This window comes from Larus michahellis, chromosome 3, assembly GCF_964199755.1.
Source record: "Larus michahellis chromosome 3, bLarMic1.1, whole genome shotgun sequence".
Classification (NCBI taxonomy): domain Eukaryota; kingdom Metazoa; phylum Chordata; class Aves; order Charadriiformes; family Laridae; genus Larus; species Larus michahellis.
Window position 1 is genome coordinate 15758995 of NC_133898.1, and position 17497 is coordinate 15776491.

The 17497-nt window shown below is 54.5% G+C and overlaps 1 protein-coding gene across 1 annotated transcript; it reads left to right on the plus strand.

Annotated features, from left to right (window-relative positions):
• The first annotated feature begins 11397 nt into the window (after positions 1-11397).
• Positions 11398-17457, plus strand: PET117 (PET117 cytochrome c oxidase chaperone). The gene is made up of 2 exons (XM_074578830.1): positions 11398-11596; positions 17308-17457. The coding sequence occupies exons 1-2, from the start codon at positions 11501-11503 to the stop codon at positions 17455-17457; spliced, it is 246 nt and encodes an 81-aa protein (XP_074434931.1). The 5' UTR covers positions 11398-11500.
• The last annotated feature ends 40 nt before the right edge of the window (positions 17458-17497 follow it).

Genomic DNA, 17497 nt, shown 5'->3' on the forward strand with positions numbered 1-17497 from the left:
GCCTTGATGTTGCTTGGCCATAGTCTGGAAGAAAACCATGCTGCCTTTCCTAAAATGACCATTCCTTGGTATTTTTTAACCCGGAGGAGCCTGGGAAGCATGCTCACAGCACGGTCCCACCAACACCATCGCAAGGAGCCACACGCAGCATCATGAAGCGGCATCCCTGGGGACACGCTGTCTTCATCGAGGCAGCCCATGGACACGTCACTGGGCAGCCGGTGTCCTTCTCCATACGCCCGCTGGAGCAATGTTGCACGTACAGCCCAAGCGCTGTAATTACTCAACAAATAACAACGCTAACGAGATAATGGCACACAAACCTTTCTGTAGGATCTTGTTTAATTTTTCAGCGTTACTTGGGTGTGGGAGAAAATCCAGTACATTAAATTAACATTTTGGGTGTAAATCAAATTAAATGTACAAAATGCCCTGTAGGGTCAAAGCACAATGGGACCCACCCTTACAGATTTGACTACTAAAATGTGGTTTATTTGACTCGAATCATTTGGGAGTGAGGAGGGAGAGATGGGATCACTCAGTGAATCGGCCATGTGTCGCTGTCGCAATCGCAGCTCCCTCCTTCCCCAGCCGACCCCAGGGTTGGGGGGGGATCGATGGTCGCATGTGAGGGGCACGGGGCACTCGTCCCTTCTGGAGGAGTCCCTCTCATCGCCAGCCTCCCCCCGGTTGATACAGCACCTGGAAGGGAGTGGGGAAAGCGTGCTTGGGGACAAGGACCAGGGCGGAGGGAGCGAGGGAAGGAGCTGGGCTTGAGAGGAGAAGAGCAGAAGGAAAGATGCTCGGTAAAGGATGTGTAAGCAAAGACACACATCCACTGCTCGGGGGATGATAACTCAGTTTTATCTGTGATCAGGGAATATTTTAGCTGCCCAGCGACCCCAGGGAGCCATGTTCTTTCTTCTTCTTCTTGCCTGGGCTACTTTCCACCTTGATCACCCCAACCATCACCCCTCCTGCGCAGAAGCAGAGGGACACCAGCAGTACGCCTGCAGGGGCTGCGTGGGGATGCTCTGCCCACGAGGCTGAGAGCGCAGTCACCCAGTCCCCCTTTTCCGGTGATTTCTCACAATTTTGAGCCAAACTGGGCAGGACGGAGATGAGACCCTGGCTGGTGCAGGAGCCCAGCAATGCAACAGCGCAGCCTTTGGTCTCTGGCTCCCAGCAGAGCTCAGATGGAGGGATTTATCCAAGTTTAGTGACTGTGCAAGAGAGGCCACAGCTTCACATGCTTGGGAAGATGGACCTTCATCTTCTGGGGTCTGTGGTGTGCCTGGAACACCAGGGCTGGGACATCTGGGCTGCTGCAAGTCACCCAAACACCCAGCCAACAGGCTCCCCTCTGCTGGAAAACTCCCTTGCTCCTCCCAGAGGAGTTTTGGGAGAGAGGGGGAGGAAGCTGGGACATCCCAGGCATTCTGGCATGAACACTCCCTTCCTCGAAATGCTCCACATTTCCCCATATGAGGTGGGACAGCGAGCATGCAGTCCATGCCAGCACCCAGGAACGAGCTCTGCAAGGCCACCAGGAGCCCCGGGCTTGCATCCCGGCCACGTTACAGGGAGAGGGTTTGCAGAAGGGAGATGCTCCCATTGCACCCAAGGCAAGCTGGCAACAAGAGAGGGTATTTCATCCGCAGCCTTTCCCAGCCTGCTGGCTCCCTGGATTAGCCAGTGGAGGTCCAAAGCGCCGTTGAGTCTTCCCAAAAGGATCACGGAGATCTGTATACGGACCACAGCTTGAAAGCCCGCAGTGGAGCACAGAGGAAAAGTCCCCCTGCTCTAAAAAAAAACCCCGCCTGGGGCACACGTTGTTTCCAGCCCCAACTTTCCTTCCAACTGGACATCTGCCCTTGGTCTCGCAGCCCAGCATCAGCCTGTGAAGAGACGACGTGCTCTCGGGGGGTGCTCCCCCTGCTCCGCCCTGCGCCCCATCACACACCTGCAGCACCAGGGGTGACTCAGCTGGGTTTCGGCAGCCGCCCGCACGCACGCACTGCACGCTGCTGGAGGGGTTGCCATTGCCCCCAAGGGCAGGTTCCCACCCAATGCATGGCATCTCCAGCGCTAACGCTTGGGCAAATACCGGCCCACGGTCCGCCGGAGGTCGGGGGGCGGGGGGGTGAGCATTGCTGGGGGTGGCACAGGCTGCCAGAGCAAAGCCACTGCCCTGGTCACGCCTGTGCAACACCCCCCTGTGCCGCCGGCCATGGGGCCAAGCCCGACCACTGGAAATCTCCGCTTCCAAGCCGAGTTTTGGCAGCTCCCATGGTTAGATGAGGAACCACTTCACCACAGCGGATGGAGCCAGGGTGGCTCCACGCCAACGTTATCTCGGAAAGAGAGAGCAGCGGCTCCACAAGCTGTCCCGGTTTGGAGGGCGAACTGCTTTCCTTGGCTGAGCAGGGAAGGGGGGGATGGAGAAGGTGCCAGCCGGGAGAAGATGGCTCCCCGGGCTGCGGCAGAACCTGCCTTGCCTGTGCTTCCCCGCCGGGTTTCAAAGCACCCCACCAGGCTGACTCACCGGGCTCCCGTCTCCCTGCCTCCCACGGCCCCTGCCACTCCCAGCGTCTCCCTGTCTTTCTCCACCGATACCTCTGCTTCCTTCCCACTCCCCCCCGCCGGCTCGGCGCTGTCTCTCCGGCCGCCCACTCGCTGCGGCTCCGCTCCCTCGGGGCGCCCGGCGTCACCCCAGGTTGCCCGGCCGCTCCCCGACGAGCCTCCAAGTCCCGCTCCCCGTGAAAACAGCACCCAGGCACCCTGCGGAGCCCGTGCTGGGTGTCGGACCCCAGCAGCATCCCCCCAGCATCCTCCTCGATGGCACCCGTGGCCATGAAGCTTGAGAGAAGAGGCTGCCAGAGGACCCGTGTCCCCCACACGTGGTGCAGCACCTCTCTGGGAGGATGGGGTGACCCCCTTGGAGAGGTGTCCGCTCTCACAAGGTGGTCAGCAGAGCCCTGAGCTCGCAGACTCTGCTGTAGAAACACGACCATGTGAGCGTCTGCCTCTGGAGACCCTCTGAAGCCCCTTCCCCAGCTTTGCCTGCGCTGCCTAACTTTTTTTTTGTGGCTTGGTTTCCTGTGATCCCACCCCCTGCCCAGTGTTTCCTCCCCGGGAACTTTGTTGCGTTCCTACCAAGCCTGATAACAGCGGCAGAGGTTGCAAAGGTAGTGAAATCCCAGGAGTTTCCTGCAAATCGGTAGCTAAAGAGAGGACAGAAAGCTACTCCCTCTTAATGTTCCTGCTGTGCTTAAAAATACATCACACGCACAACCTTTATTAGACACCAGCGAATCCACACGGGCTCTAACCTCCAAAAGCCACATCCATGCAAGTCACAGCCCCTCCAGCAACCAGTCGGTGGTGGTGGTGGTCCTCAATCCCCAGGGTTCCTCTGATGTTTTTTACACGATGTTTCTCTCTACGTACCAAACCCAACAGCTGCATGAACAGAGAAGAAATGGGGCAGCAGCCGCTCGTCCTTTTAGACCAGTGGTTTGGATTTTGGGATCTGTCAGGCAGGAGGCCACGGAACGCTTTGGCCAGCCATATCTGGCCAGAGCGGGTGTTGATACCCATGAAGATGAGCGGCTTCCCTGTCTGAGCCCTGATTCCACCTCCCAAGGGGGCCCCAGCTGCTGCTGGAATGCAGTGGGAAGGCCACCATGGGTGGTCGGCCGAAACCCCCCGCCCTGGCTCTGTCCTCCAGAGAGATGTTTTCCCTCCCCGTGTTATCCCTACGTTCCCATTTCGCTGCCTGGCTCATGCCTGCTTCAGTGGGGTGACCCACGCAAACAGGAGGCATCGCCCCAGAAAAGATGCATTTTCCCTGCCGTTGGGATGCGCTGCAGGTCAGGACGTGCTGCCGTCGGGACGTGCTGCTGTCAGGACGCACCATCCGTCGGGATGCGCTGCTGTCGGCATGCATTGCACATTGGGATGCGCTGCTGTCGGGATGCACTGCTGTCGGGATGCACTGCCGTCGGGATGCACTGCCCATCAGGATGCACTGCCGTCGGGATGCACGGCTGTTGGGATGCCCTGCTGTCGGGATGCACTGCACATCGGGATGCACTGCACATCAGGATGCACTGCCGTCGGGATGCACGGCTGTTGGGATGCCCTGCTGTCGGGATGCCCTGCTGTCAGGATGCACTGCACATCAGGATGCACTGCCGTCGGGATGCACGGCTGTTGGGATGCCCTGCACATCAGGGTGCACCACACGTGCTCACGGAGGCTGAGAGTTCAAGCAAGGAGTGCGAAGCCCGGCTGCTGGGCAAGGCCAGCCAGTCCTGTTAGCTGACTGGGACCAAAACCTCCCACGGGGGGTTAGGGAGCCGGCAGTCGCCCAGCTCCGTTGGGAAAGCTCTCACCGAAAAGGCGGGTGTTGGCGGGCGCTGGTGGAGAAAAGCTGGATGAGCCACAACTGGGGTCTGACCCCATCAGTACCTTCCCAGGGTCCTAAAAATAACAAGAGCGCTTTCGAAACGCCATTAAAATCCCCGCTTCCCGTGGCTGGCACAGGCTGATAAGCTGCCGCACCGCCCGGTGGGCTGTGGGGGGCTGCGCGTCCCCCCTCCTGCAAACCCAGCCCTGCCACCCCCCTCCAAGCTCAAACCTCGGTGGTAGAAAATCCCCTGTCCCCTCCCCAAGGACAAATGGGGCCCCTGAGGCTTCCTCATTCCTGCCAGATGACCGCCGCCATAAACCCCATTGTATGCATATGGGGTTCACGCATTTCTTTACGATTTCAAAACCCTTCTTCGAGAGGGGCCGGCTGGGCGGTAGGTGCCGTCCCTCTCCTTTTTGTGGGGGGGAATGGGTGGAATAATAGCGTGAAGGAGCAGCGACAAGGGCACAGAGAGTCAGTGATGAGCTGGAGGAAGGAATAAGTCTCGGGTTTGGTGCTGGGGGACGGTCCCACGGCTGCCACCCCTGGCCAAGCACCCTTGCAGTGCAGCTCCCTGGGGCTTTTGGGCAGTATAAAGATAAGATGAGGTCCATCTGGACTCCTCCTCTCCAACGAGGAGGACTGCCAGGACAGCCTTGGCCATTAGCACCGGCGATGCCAGCAGGCTTGAGCACAATCCTGCTCCAAGCCGGGCCATGGGATGGGTCGGGATGTCCCAACCCCTGTTCAAACGCTGCTGTGTTAGAGACGGACCTTTCCCGCTCCCCATCCCGGTGCTGCGGGTGCACGGGGAAGGCTGGCTGCGGGTGGGGACCCAGTGCCGCTGCGGGAGAGCCCCTGCTCGTCCCATCTGCGCTACGGCAGAGCATGTGCTCCAACACGGCCGGGATGGGTTAAGCATCAGGATACGAAATCGCCCAGGGAGCTCAGCGGTGCCGCTTCCAGATGGGCTCCTTTCCCTGCAGAGCCGGGGTGGGGGGCTCTGTCCCGGCTGCAGCACCCAGGGGTGCCCCTGCCCCCTTCCCACCCACCCAGCCGAGGCCAAACCCCGACATTTGCCCTCCTCTCCCTGCTCCGTCGCAGCCCCAGAAGCCCTCGTCCTCCTGCTGGGGGAGCCCCAGGAGGGTGGGAGCCGGGGGGGGGGTGCAGCACCCTGCACCCCGCACCCCACAGGGCTCACCCCGCTTTGGGTGGGGGCCGGGTACCCACACACCTCCCTGCCTTGCAGCGCTGGGGCAGGCTTTCGTTTGCTGTGCAAGCTGCGGGGTGATTGCTCGCAGAATTACTCCACCAACGTGTTGGGGTTTTTTTGCTTTTTTTGGGGGGGTTTTGTTTTTTTTTTTTCAGAAGGGTTTTTATCTCCCGGTGCCTTTTACAATGTTTGCCAGGAAAAAAAAAAAAAAAAAAAAATCAACACAAAAAACCCAACCCCACTCCCGTAAGCGTCTCTGCCTGCCCTCGACTCCCAGCAGCGCTGCCGCAATACCTGCCTCCCGCCGGCCGCGGGCAAGGGTCTGTGCGATTGCCGCCAATATAATTATAAAGTGCTGGCTTTACATCCTCCCCTCGCCGCCCCGCGGGTAGACTTTGGCCTCTGCCTGCGTTTCAACCGCCCGTCCCCGCTCGTGGGGAAGCGTGTGCGGGAGGGAGCCGAGGTGCAGCTCCCCGGGTCGGGTACCCGCTGCGGCACCCCGAAACTAAGGGCAGGGACAAGCCGCGCCCTGGGAAAAGCGGGGCGAGATGTGGCGGGGGGGAGCGAAGGCATCCAGACCGCTCTCCTTGCTTCCTCCCATCCCGGGGAAGCCGGGGAAGGAGCCTGGGGTGGCTGGGGATGTGGAGGGGGGGCCTTTTGCACCCTCCGGTCGGGGCAAAAGGAGGCCGCGGCGGAGCCCACACCTTAGTTTATTTACCTGGAGGTGACCCGCTGGCGCAGCCACCCCCGGGGCTGGCTGGCTAACGTGTAACCACACATCGCCTGGCAATAAAACAACCGGCAGGGCTACCGCGTAGCGGCTGCCCCGGGTGTCTGCTCTCCCCGCTGGAAGGAGGAAGCACACGGGGAAATTAAAATCAAAAGTAACTGTTTCGCAGGCTGCCCTGCAAAGGGAAGGAAACCCACCTCGCTCCCTCGCTCACAAGGGAGTAAAAGATGGGTTCCCCCTCCCCGGTTTCCTCTTTTCTCTATCATTAAAATTCCAGGAGGATCAGAGTCGCTTCCCTCTGGCTCCTTGAGAAGATCTGCCGGGATCCCAGGGCTTGCCCGCAGGGGACGAGCAGCAGAATTCATCTGAGTCGATGGTGAGAGCAGGTCAGAGCCTTGTGAAGGCCATGTACAAATGTCAGCGGGGTGAGCTATGGCGGCTTTCGCTTCATTCATGCCCGGCAGAAAATAAAATTCGCCTAAGTCCGGCATACCTCTGCCTGCCTGGAGAGGAGGCTAACCCGGTCAAAATAAGGCATTTTTAATACATACATTTCATTAATTTAAATTATTTTTCAAGTTTCTGCGCACAGAGAAGCCCCCAGTGACCCTACCTCTTAATTACAGAGGAGGGACACAAAAACTTTTAACACATTTCGATTTTTTTCCACTGCATTTTTCAAAGTTTTGAATGCCAACAATATGATCCCCCCCTCCAGCAAACGTGATAAAAACATTTACTGCCTGGCCAGGGTGGCTGCACTTGGATAATCGACGCCTACGCTGCCACAACCAGGTCTGTCACCGTCGGGGGCGGGGGGGGAAATAATTCCATTTCTCAAAGCGGAAAAGGCATCACGGTGAGAAAAAAAAGTGCCTACAACACAGCAATTATTTTATTTTTTTTTTTTTGCTGCTGCTATTATTAGTGCAGCCATAAGAAGAAAATCAATGCTAATAACAGCAGGCAGAGCGAGCTCCCCCCTGCGCTAGGCTCTCCCACGTGCCCAGCTCCGTATCTCCCCTGAGACCCGTGGCCGAGGGGGTGCCGGCGCAGGCACCCCCACACTCATCAGCCACACGCCCGGACACCCCCCCCCCCCCCAAAAGCCTGTGAGAGAGGGCAGCCGGGGCCAGGGCTGGGCTGGGCTCTCCGGGGTGAATTCCCAACGGCAAAGCCAGCAGTCTGCTCCAGCGCCTTCATGGAGCAGATGGGAATTTGCTTTAGGTTGGGTTCGGACTTTTTATTTTTTTTGGTCTTCTTTCCAATGGAGGTTGCCGGAGTGTCCCAGTGAGCGCTCCGGGTGCGTGCAAACTCACCTGCAGGAGCACGCCCAGCCAGGAGGGAGGAAGAGCTGGCTCTGCAAAGGGGGAAGGACAGCGAGCTCACCAAAACCCCTGGAAAAAAAGAACCTGAAAGCTTTGTCAAAACATACCTTCAGGATTTTTTTTTTATTTTTTTTTTTATTGTTTGTTTGCAGTTTGATGAGAGAGATTGGTTCGTCACCTTACACAGGAGAAGTGGAGCGGGACGGGGGGTGCAGTTCAGGCCGTGAATGTGGAAACGGGCTCGGTTCAAACTTTATCTCCATACCCTGGCCATATTTTTGCAGGGTTTTCCTTAAGCTTTAGTGCTACCGGTGACCCGCTAAGGCAAGCCACGACTGAGCGCCCTGTTTTGTGGATTCTCTGGTGGCTAATATAGGGTTGAGCTGACACTGCCACCCCTTCCCTTCATGAGATGCTCCCTTGCTCGGTGTAACTACCCATTACGCAAAGCTTAGCCAGAACTCCTCCACATCCATCAAAATAAACATGGAAGTCTTACCGAGACAGAACCTGCAATGCAGCCTCAACCAAGGAGGCTGGCAAATGCCCATGTAAGAGCACGGAGGGGAGGGAGGGGGTGGATGAGGCACAGAGGTTGCACAAGCTTCATTTTCTTCGGAAACCAGGATAAAAATGCCCCCTAAGCATTGACTTCAGACATGTTATCCAAGATCACTGTAAAGATCTGAGCTGTTAGCCCAGGGGAAAAATGGCCTTCGGCTTTTCACAGTCTCCTTCACACGTGAGTCAACCCTTCCCTGACTGGTGCTCAGCCCCTTCTCCAGGAGAGGACGCGCTCCACTATGCCCAGGCCAGCAGAGGAGGAACCAAGGCACAGGAGAGACAGCGTCAAAGGAAGGTATGGGCGTAACACACCAGAAACCAGCCACTGGCAGCCAAGGCATTTGTTTGAAGAAAGCCTCCCGCGGAGAGCAACCAGCAGAGCCAGCAAAGAAAGAGGCTCTCCTGAGCCACGTTTCCCTCAGCACAAGCTCATCCTCTGCCTCACTCTCTTTTTGAAAGTATTGGCAACCCAGCTCATCTCGCTGCAAGGAGCTACCATCGCTCCGCCGGTTGCACCCACACCATCAGCCCCATGAGACATCTCTGCAATGGGCCTGGGGCAGTCAACGTTGTGTTTGTTGAGGGGAACTCTGAAATCTCCTTCTCTCTTCTCCTTCTGCCAACCACCAGCTAGAAAGGCTTTCCATGTCACCACTGGGTCCTCCTGTGTCCCTCCTCCATCACCCCCACTTTCCTGCCTCGGCAGCGTGCCTCTGGCCGGGCTTACCCAACCCAGCTGCAAAAGTGTCTCAGAAAAAGGAAAACGGGCTTTTCTGCATTGTAGCTGCTGCAGGGTTTTAAGCCAGACCCAGGCGCTCGTTTGCTCCGTGGCTGGGCTTTCCAGAAGGTTGCCCTCCATGAATGAGCTCACTCTGAGCACGGGAAGGGGGCAACCACCCGAAGCAGAAGAGCAGGGCCACAGCAGGGAAGGCAAGCACTTCAGCAAGGCCTAGCCCTTGGGAGGGAAGGGAAGAGGGCGGGAGCACCTGAACTACCATGGAAGAAACTCAGGCTGCGAAAGCACAGCCTGAACGTTTCCCGCCCAGGGTTTTAGCCCCTCAGGTGATTGATGCCAGGCTTGGGTCGTTGGGTAGGGACGCTCAGCTTCCAGCCGGGGCGAGCTGCGCCCTTCCACAGTGCCAAGGGCGCCGCGCTGGCTCGCATCCGCTGTGCATCTGGCTCGACCCTGTTCTTGGCACTCCAGTGGCCTTGGCCGCATTACAAGCACTTATGCATAAGTCTTAATAACAGTAAACACACCAATGTGAGCAAAACTATTAGACTCAATTGAAATATTATCATTCCCGCTAATTTTGCCTTTCATTTTAATCACATTCATTCAGCAGACAGATGAAAAAGATTATAATAATGCGGGATTGGCTTCACACGTTTGGTTTTCCTCTTCCATTCCAGACAGGGCTGGAGATATGACCCTGCCATCCCCTCGTAGCAACCGCTCTGTAACTCTTCTAAGCTCTACCTGGAAATATCCGAGCCTGGTATTGAGACAGGGACTGTGGTACCTGCTGGGGTTGAGATTCCTAGTACCCCACCATCCTGCCTGGCAGCAAGCTGTGGCGAACACTTGGAGAAAGAAGTACAGGAAGGAGTCAGGAATAAGGCTACACCTTTCACAATAAACCTCCCCCCTTCCCGTTCATTTGTGGTTTAAGGAGTTCCTGAGACAAAAGCAGCATCCAGATATCAAGGGTGCTCCAGGAATTTGTTCAGTTCCTTTCTGAATCCGCAGGGAAGTTCAGCTTCTGCAGTACCGACAGCAATGACTTCCACAACTCGCTCACACACGGTGTGACTTTCTTTTTGCTTGGTTTACGCTTGCTACCCACACACCCACTGGCTACCCCTGGACTGTGGGAAACGGTGAATGATTTTTCCCCCAACCCCCTGGTATATCCCACCTCCCCACTAGACTTCCTTTTATTTGATGCATTCATTAAGAGTCACTCTTCTGCACTTCTGATATGCACATTTGGGTGGTAACGCAGCAGATAGGGACTGCTGAAAACTTCCCCGCTTTTCGGGAGCGTGACCTGAACCTCTGTCTGCTCCACAGTAGCCAAGGGGAAGTTTGTTTTAAAGTGTTACAGGGTGAAAGTGCCCTGAAAGGCTGAAGTCCTCCAGATGAAGCCTGATGCGCATCTGAACATGGTGGATCAAAGTCATTCACGATAGCCATCTGTTGCCCTCGCACAGGAGCTCTGGGAACATAAATTATTTTTCGTCTGTAAAACACTGAGATACTCTAGTGAGGAAGTGCCAGGGAAAAGCCCCCAGGGATAGGAATAATGCTGTCTTCAGAGCACGAAAAACTGCCAAACATGAGGCCTAAGGCCACACACTGAACAATGAGAAGAAACCAAACAATTGAAGAGCTGCTTTCTCCAGCTGCTCGTCCTATGCAATTTGGGTTTTCTGGGCAAGGAAAGTGCAGAACTGGAGGTCTTCACGCAATAAAAGCAAAAAATCTTTCGTGAACTCAGAAGAAATCTCCTTTTGTTTGTTTTTCAGAGCTGCAACCGCACTGGAAATGCAAGCGCATGTCGGCTGGAAGCTCCGGAAAAGCACCAGGAGGCATCGGACCACCTGGGGGGCTCTTCCCGGTAGAGGCGTCAATGGTGAAAAGGCCCTTTTCCAGCCACCTGCGCCGGCATTTCTGGTCAGAAGGGTGCAAGGGCCCAACCATGGCGGGTTGATGACCCTCCTGTAAAACCTCAACACGCAGCCTGTCAGCAAGGGTTAGGTTAGGCGAACACTGGCCACAGGGCACCGTCCCCGCTGCCATCCCACCGCAGCGAGGACGAGGTGCCGCACCTCAGGCACCCAGCAGCAGGCCGCGGCCCGCTCCCTGCGGCGGGCCTAGGGGTACCTGTGAGGCGCCAGGGAACCCCAAACCCCGGCAGGAAAGCCCGGGAGCCGCTCCACGTGCGATGCAGGCGGCCGGGAGCGCCCACTTCATCCACCTTCCCGCCGCCCGGGGGCGCGGTCGGGGCCTTCCCCGCCCGCCCCGTGGGACGGGGCCTCGCTGGGCCCAGCCCTCCCGCATCGGCGCTCGGTTGCTCAGGCCTGGGCTCGACGCGCTCGGCACTCGACTCTCTCTCTCACCCCCCCACCCCCCCCGCCCCGACTCGCCCGCCCCCCCGCGCGCGCGCCGCCGCCGCCGCCGCCCGGCCCTTCCCCCCGCCGCGAGCAGGCGGCTCCGGCACGCGCCGCTCGCCCCGCCACCGGCGGCGATGTCGCGGAGCTCCCGGGCGGTGCTGGCCCTCTCCGCGCTGCTCTCCGCCGCCACCGTGGCGGCCGTGCACCTCCAGCAGCGGCGGGAGCGGGAGGTGAGTGGCCCGGCCGAGAAGGGGGGAGTGGCGGGGGGGGGGGGTGTGGGGTGTGTGAGGGGAGGTGGGAGGGAAGCGCCCCGCCCAGGGCAGGCCCTGCCCCCTCACCTGCGGCCTGAGGGGCCTGGCACGAGCCCCGCCCTCACCTGTGGGCGCGAGCCGAGGTCTCCGGCCGCAGCCCCGCCCCCTGCTCGCTCCCGGCCCCGCCCCCGCTCCACGTGTCTCTGCCTCCTGCTGCCCGCGCTCCTGCCTGCTCTTCTGCCTGCCCGCTCCCTCCCTGCCTGCACTCCCTGCCTTCCCGCCTGCCCGCTCCTTCCTGCCTGCTCTCCCCCGCCTGCCTTCCCTCTTGCCTGCTCTTCTGCCTGCCCTCCCTCCCTGCTCCCTGCTCTCCCTCCTCTCCCTGCTCTCCCTCCTCTCCCTCCTCTCCCTCCTCTCCCTCCTCTCCCTCCTCTCCCTCCTCTCCCTCCTGCCTGCTCTCCCTGCCTGCCTGTTCCCTGCCTGCCTGTTCCCTCCCTGCCTGCCTGCTCTTCTGCCGGCTTCCTCCCTCCCTCCCTCCCTGCCTGCTCTTCTGCCTGCTCCCTCCCCACCTGCCTGCTCTCCTGCCTGCGTGCCCTCCTGCCTGCCTGCCCTCATCCTCTCCTGCCCACCCTCCTGCCCACTGTCCTGCTCTCCCACCTGCCTCCTTTCCTGCAGGCCTTCCGTGCCCAGGGTGCTGCCACCGCCTGTGCCTCTGCCCACAGCTGGGGGCTGCGGGCGCTGGGGTGCACCCAGCCTGGAGCCCAGAGGCTGCGCAGCGGTGCCCTGCCTGTGCACTGCCTCCCCTGCTCTGCCCCCGGTGGTTCTCTCTCCGCCAACTACCCCAAAGGGCACCTGCCCCTTCCCTGTGGGGAGCTCAAGGGTAAGACTGGACAGACTCAGTGGAGGAGGTTTCCTCGTTCTCCACAGCAGCTGGGGGTTTTACGGTACAGGAAGGATGTAATCCCGCACCCTGCAGGCCCAAGGGCACCACCCTGGCATCATTCCTGGGGCTCTCCCCTGTCCTGCTGTGCTCTCATGTCCCGCTGCCGCTTGTCCCTCTGGCAGTGCCTGTGCTCTGCTTTTGCTGAGTTCCAGAAATGCCTCCCGCTCAAGGGCAAACAGCGTTGTTGTGTGCCACGCAGCCTGCCCCCTGATCTGTCAGGACAGGCAGAGCACAAGAGAGCAGAAATACCGTGTGGTAATTAAATGGGAAGTTTTTCTGTGCTACATTTACAAAAATCAGGTAATTCCTGGCAGGCACCCTGTGTGCAAGAGAGCCAGAAGTGTCAGGGCAGATGATGGTGAGTCCATGTACAAAGAAATCCTGCCCTGGACTAAAAATTTTGTGATTACAGAATGGAGAAGTTGTGCGTGGTAGAAGTTTGGGCAAGGAGTGTGCAGGTTTAGACCCTGCTAATGACCCAAATGGTACCCATATGAGAGCAGACATCTGATTTTCACCGCCTTCTTTACAAAAAGTCCAGAAAATGCACACAAAAAAGCGCTTATGTTAAACGACTATTGTTAAAGGTCTGAAGTAGTCAGAAAACATAAGAGTTGAAGTTGCTAGTCCATACCCCAGCTCAGTTGCCTGTTGCATGGGCTTTATGGCGTGGTCTGTAATTACAGGATTATATTTTTTCCCTCAAGCGATTGTTTCTGTCAGCGCTTGAGAATGATGGATCTTGGAGGATGAGACTGATCTGGGTAAGGGAAGAGGCAGGTTAATTTGCTGCAGAAGTTGGAAGACGCACTGAATGGCTGAGGCAGCAAGAAGAGGAAGGCTGGTCTCTTGGAGCAGTGATGGGTAGCGGCTCTGCTTCAGGTGGAGCTGACATAGATGCTGGGTAGACCACTTAAATTCAGATTTTTCCAGGTGGGTGCTGGCTAAGTCAGCGTGCCTGCCTTGTGCCACTGAAGGTCTGTCAGGAACACGTGCTGAATGCTCCTAAACTACAGGGAGCTGTACTTTGTGCTGCAGGACAACACGTGCTCTGAAAAAAATCACCCTTGGGTGTTTCAGTGAGACACCTAATGGATGTTTTTGACCTTAATCCTTGGCTGATATCTCTCCTTCATCTCATAGACTATGAAAATAAATTAACATGTACAAAACATTCATATTCTGTAGAGGTAACAGGCATAAAACAGTACACAAGTAAATGAGTAACGCTACCGTCAGAGTGGGATCTGTGTATCATGAAGTAAGTAATGCCCCGGGCAACAGGTTGAAGAAGGAATGTGAAACTAAAGGCTGAGCACCTGGCCAGGATCTGTGCTGAGCACTGAAGGAGGCAGCGGTCCTGTGGTATGTAGAGGCCATGCTACAACTCATGTGCAAAACACAGGTTAATTAAGGGCACAACGGCAAGTTTACAACGTGCATTCTACCAGCGTATGGAACATGATTCTAGTAGAAGGAGTGGTGGATCAGCAAATGAGTCGATGTGGTTGATGCCCTCTGTTTGCTTCATATATTTCTAATGATACCAGGAAAAAAATAGGGACTTGCTGCCCTTTGCCTGTTCCTGTTGCTCCGCGCTGTAGTTGTTGCTTGTTTGGCAAAATAATGTTAAATTGATTTGGTTGTTACACCTGAGGTCACTGCTGCAAGCTTCTGCATGAGAAGACCCTGGGTTTCCCACATGAGACAATGGTGGGCAGCTTTCTTCCAGTGGGTCTGTCTTAACTTACTTTTCCGCAGCTGGAAGCAGCCATCGAGGTGGAGGATATCAGTGTCACTGCTCTTGGGCTGCCAGCAGATAGGCAGTTTTGCTGAGTGTCCTAGAAGTGGAGGGGTCAAAGGATGCAGTTGGTCAGCAATAATACCTTTTGGGGGTTTTGGGGGACAGGACCAGTGTCTACTCTTTGCTATCGGTCCTGGCACCCAGGCGTGGGCACAGCCTGCGAACTATGCATGGGGAACTCATGACATCAGAGGTGCCTGACCTGTACATACGGGGATGGGTTCACAAACCAGTTCTCTAGAATTAGAAGCGATCTCCCCCAAAGCTGGATTTCACGCTCATCTGTGTATGTTTGCAGGGATATTAGCGTTCCTCAAGATGCTGCTGCTGCAGAAGCAAAGCCAAAATGTTCAATTCTTTTTTTCCAGCAGTCAGTGTAACTTGTTATTCAGAAGCACTGAGGCTCAAAGCTTATTTTTTATAAATGAAATCTGAGATTTTCTCTTTATAATTCTTCATTTTCAAGTCGGGAAATAATGGCTTCACATTTAAGGAACCCAGTTACTTAGATAATGTAATGAAAATAAGTAACGTGGATATTCTGCAGTCCCGGTGTAGGGATTATTTCAGGTTTATCTTTATGCAAATTAATAAATTTTTGACTCTTGTAAATTGATATGCCAGGCACAAAGTGATTTGAGCTTGCGCACATTTATCTAAACTGATGCAGGAGACAAGCAGGCCGAACTTCTGAGAATAGAGGGAGGTGAGAAGATTAGCTTTTTCGTAGCACTTTGTCACTCGTGATTCTCAAATTATAAAGCTGTCTTTTGCAAATTGTGCATTTTCAAAGTAAATGCATTCACCATCTGAAAGATTGCAGAATAGCTGTGTTTTGTGAAGGAAGAAGAATCACATTCTTGATGTGACTCCCCACATCTTTACTGTTATTAACTAATAGTAATGAAATAATAAATTTATGAACTTTGTCTGTAGCGATTACTAATCTGTAACCTGAGTTCAGTTGATTGAAGCCAATGGGAAGGAACTGTTTTTATTAGATTAATTTCCAGAGAGAGTTTTGATTATTGGCTGACATACGTGTCTGTGCATTTTCTTAACAACATAAAATATTTCTTAAACAAAACCTTTTTATTTTAAACTTGACAGGAGAAATAATTGCCTTTGAAATGTGCAGTTATTGGCATCCTAGATGAAGAATAAAACCCTGTGAGAACTTGTCAAATAATAATCACAAACATCTAAAATGACTTCAGGGTCAGCTTTCAAATAAGTTATTTGCAGGTACATTTTAGCATCATTCAAACAGGTCAAATAAATTATTCATCTTTTTTGACATTAGGCTAAATAATTTATCCATATCTCCAGTGTCCAGTGGCTAACATTGGCACCTGTGAAACTTTCTCATTCCTGAGTCCAAGATGAGCATAAATTTGTAAATTAGGCGGGTGGATAATACTTTAACTAAACTTAACTTCAACTAAAGATTCTCATCTTTAGTTGGGCTAAAACACTACTGCTATCATACAGCTTGATTTAGATGTGAGCCAGGGTTGGCTCTCAACAATCCTTTGATGGTTTTTACTCATTTATAATGTTTCTGTCCCCACGTATCATATTTTCTGATAAGCTTATGACTATTGCTTTGAATTCTCGTGAGTGTCTGCATATCTAAAAGCCCCAGGAGTTCAAGTCAAACCACAAAATTGGACTGTGCATCCCATGTCCTCCTTTGCACTGATGCTTGTCTTTGGTTAGCCAGCTCAGGTAGTTAAACCAGCAGAGTATGACTGGTTTTGTGAAGGAAAGAAAAAGAGGGTGAGTTGTTTTTTGCTGGCTGAGCTGCCTGGACTGGCTGAGCCTGGGGTGGGACAAGCAGTGTGGGGAGCGTGGGGCTGGAAGGATGGCAGCAGCACCAGCTTTGGTCGGTTGAAATTGCCAGAGAACTGTGTATCAGCTGTATGTGACGTGAATAACCAATTAAATGCTTCATGTGGTCCTCATTTCCTTCCAGAGTTAGCATCAGCCTCACCATCTTCTCCATCCTGTGTCTGATCTCATCACCCCTCTGCTCCTCGCCTGCCCCCAGACCTGCGCATCTGGAGTAGAGCAGCTGGTTCCCAGCTAGTCCCTCCCCTCCTTTTCCCCATCCCAATCCATGTCACCAGTTTTGGTTTCACTTATTTTGCATTCCCCTGGTGAGAGGTAAAGGTTAAACTTGTCAGAGTGAAAAAAAGCTTCCAGGTAGCAAGGAGAGAGAGAGAAGCATATGGAGGAAATAAAGAGAAGTTGGGATTTTCTTAGGGCTTTGTACACCCATTGGGGAGCTTACCCACCAGTTTGAAAACTGCTGGTCTGTGTTGCACATTTTATTTACAATGAATGTGTTAGGTAAAAGGGATATTTTTTGAATCAAGGGCCTTGCTTTTTCAGGAGCTTGGCATAAGTAGGCTGTGGGACTTCAGTCAGCCTTGCAGCAAGAGTTTACAAGGTATTTTCTTTAAGAGTAAGAGATGAGCAGAAAGAAGCAGATGAAGATACATAGCAGTTTTTTCTTAAAATAATTTCCAATTTGCCACCAAATTCTCTCCAAGCAGAGGAGAAGTTTGGAGGAGATTAGTTTGATTTGGTAAAGATTTAGGGCAGAGGTAACAGGATTTTATAGGCCATGTCGATCTTGCCCAGCATGGGAATTATGGGTATGTAGCACTTATTTTCTCGGTAGCTTTGCCACTTAGTAAAACCCACCCATCTGAAGTGAGTACAGATAAAGCGCTTTTTGGTATACTACCATTAGCTTATTGATATTGGGTACCAGTTGCTGTAGTTTTAGATTCAAACCACATTAAGTGGCTGTAGCTACAGGTGGTGGCAGAGGACTTGCAGCGTGGTGAGCAGCCCTGCAGGAGGGGTTACAGCTGGGTGGGGGTTGATTGCATTCAGCATCCAACAGGCTGTGATAAACCCTGTCCCTTGTGTTTTCAGAGGCTGCACAGCGGAGTTCTCAGAGATCTCGAGCGTCAAAATCAGAAAAAGGAGAATATTCGCCTACTAGAAGAGCAGATTGCTTTAACAAAGCAGCTTATGGAAGAAAGAGACAAGGCGCTAATGGAAAAAGGGTCCCAGCAGTCCTAGTCACAGACCTGAGTCATTAGAGGTTTGATTAAAGACGTTG

Coding starts and splice junctions, on each gene's coding strand:
- PET117 (XM_074578830.1), top strand. CDS start 11,501: ATGTCGCGGAGCTCCCGGGCGGTGCTGGCCCTCTCCGCGCTGCTCTCC. Junction 11,597..17,307: donor AGCAGCGGCGGGAGCGGGAG/GTGAGTGGCCCG, acceptor TTGTGTTTTCAG/AGGCTGCACAGCGGAGTTCT.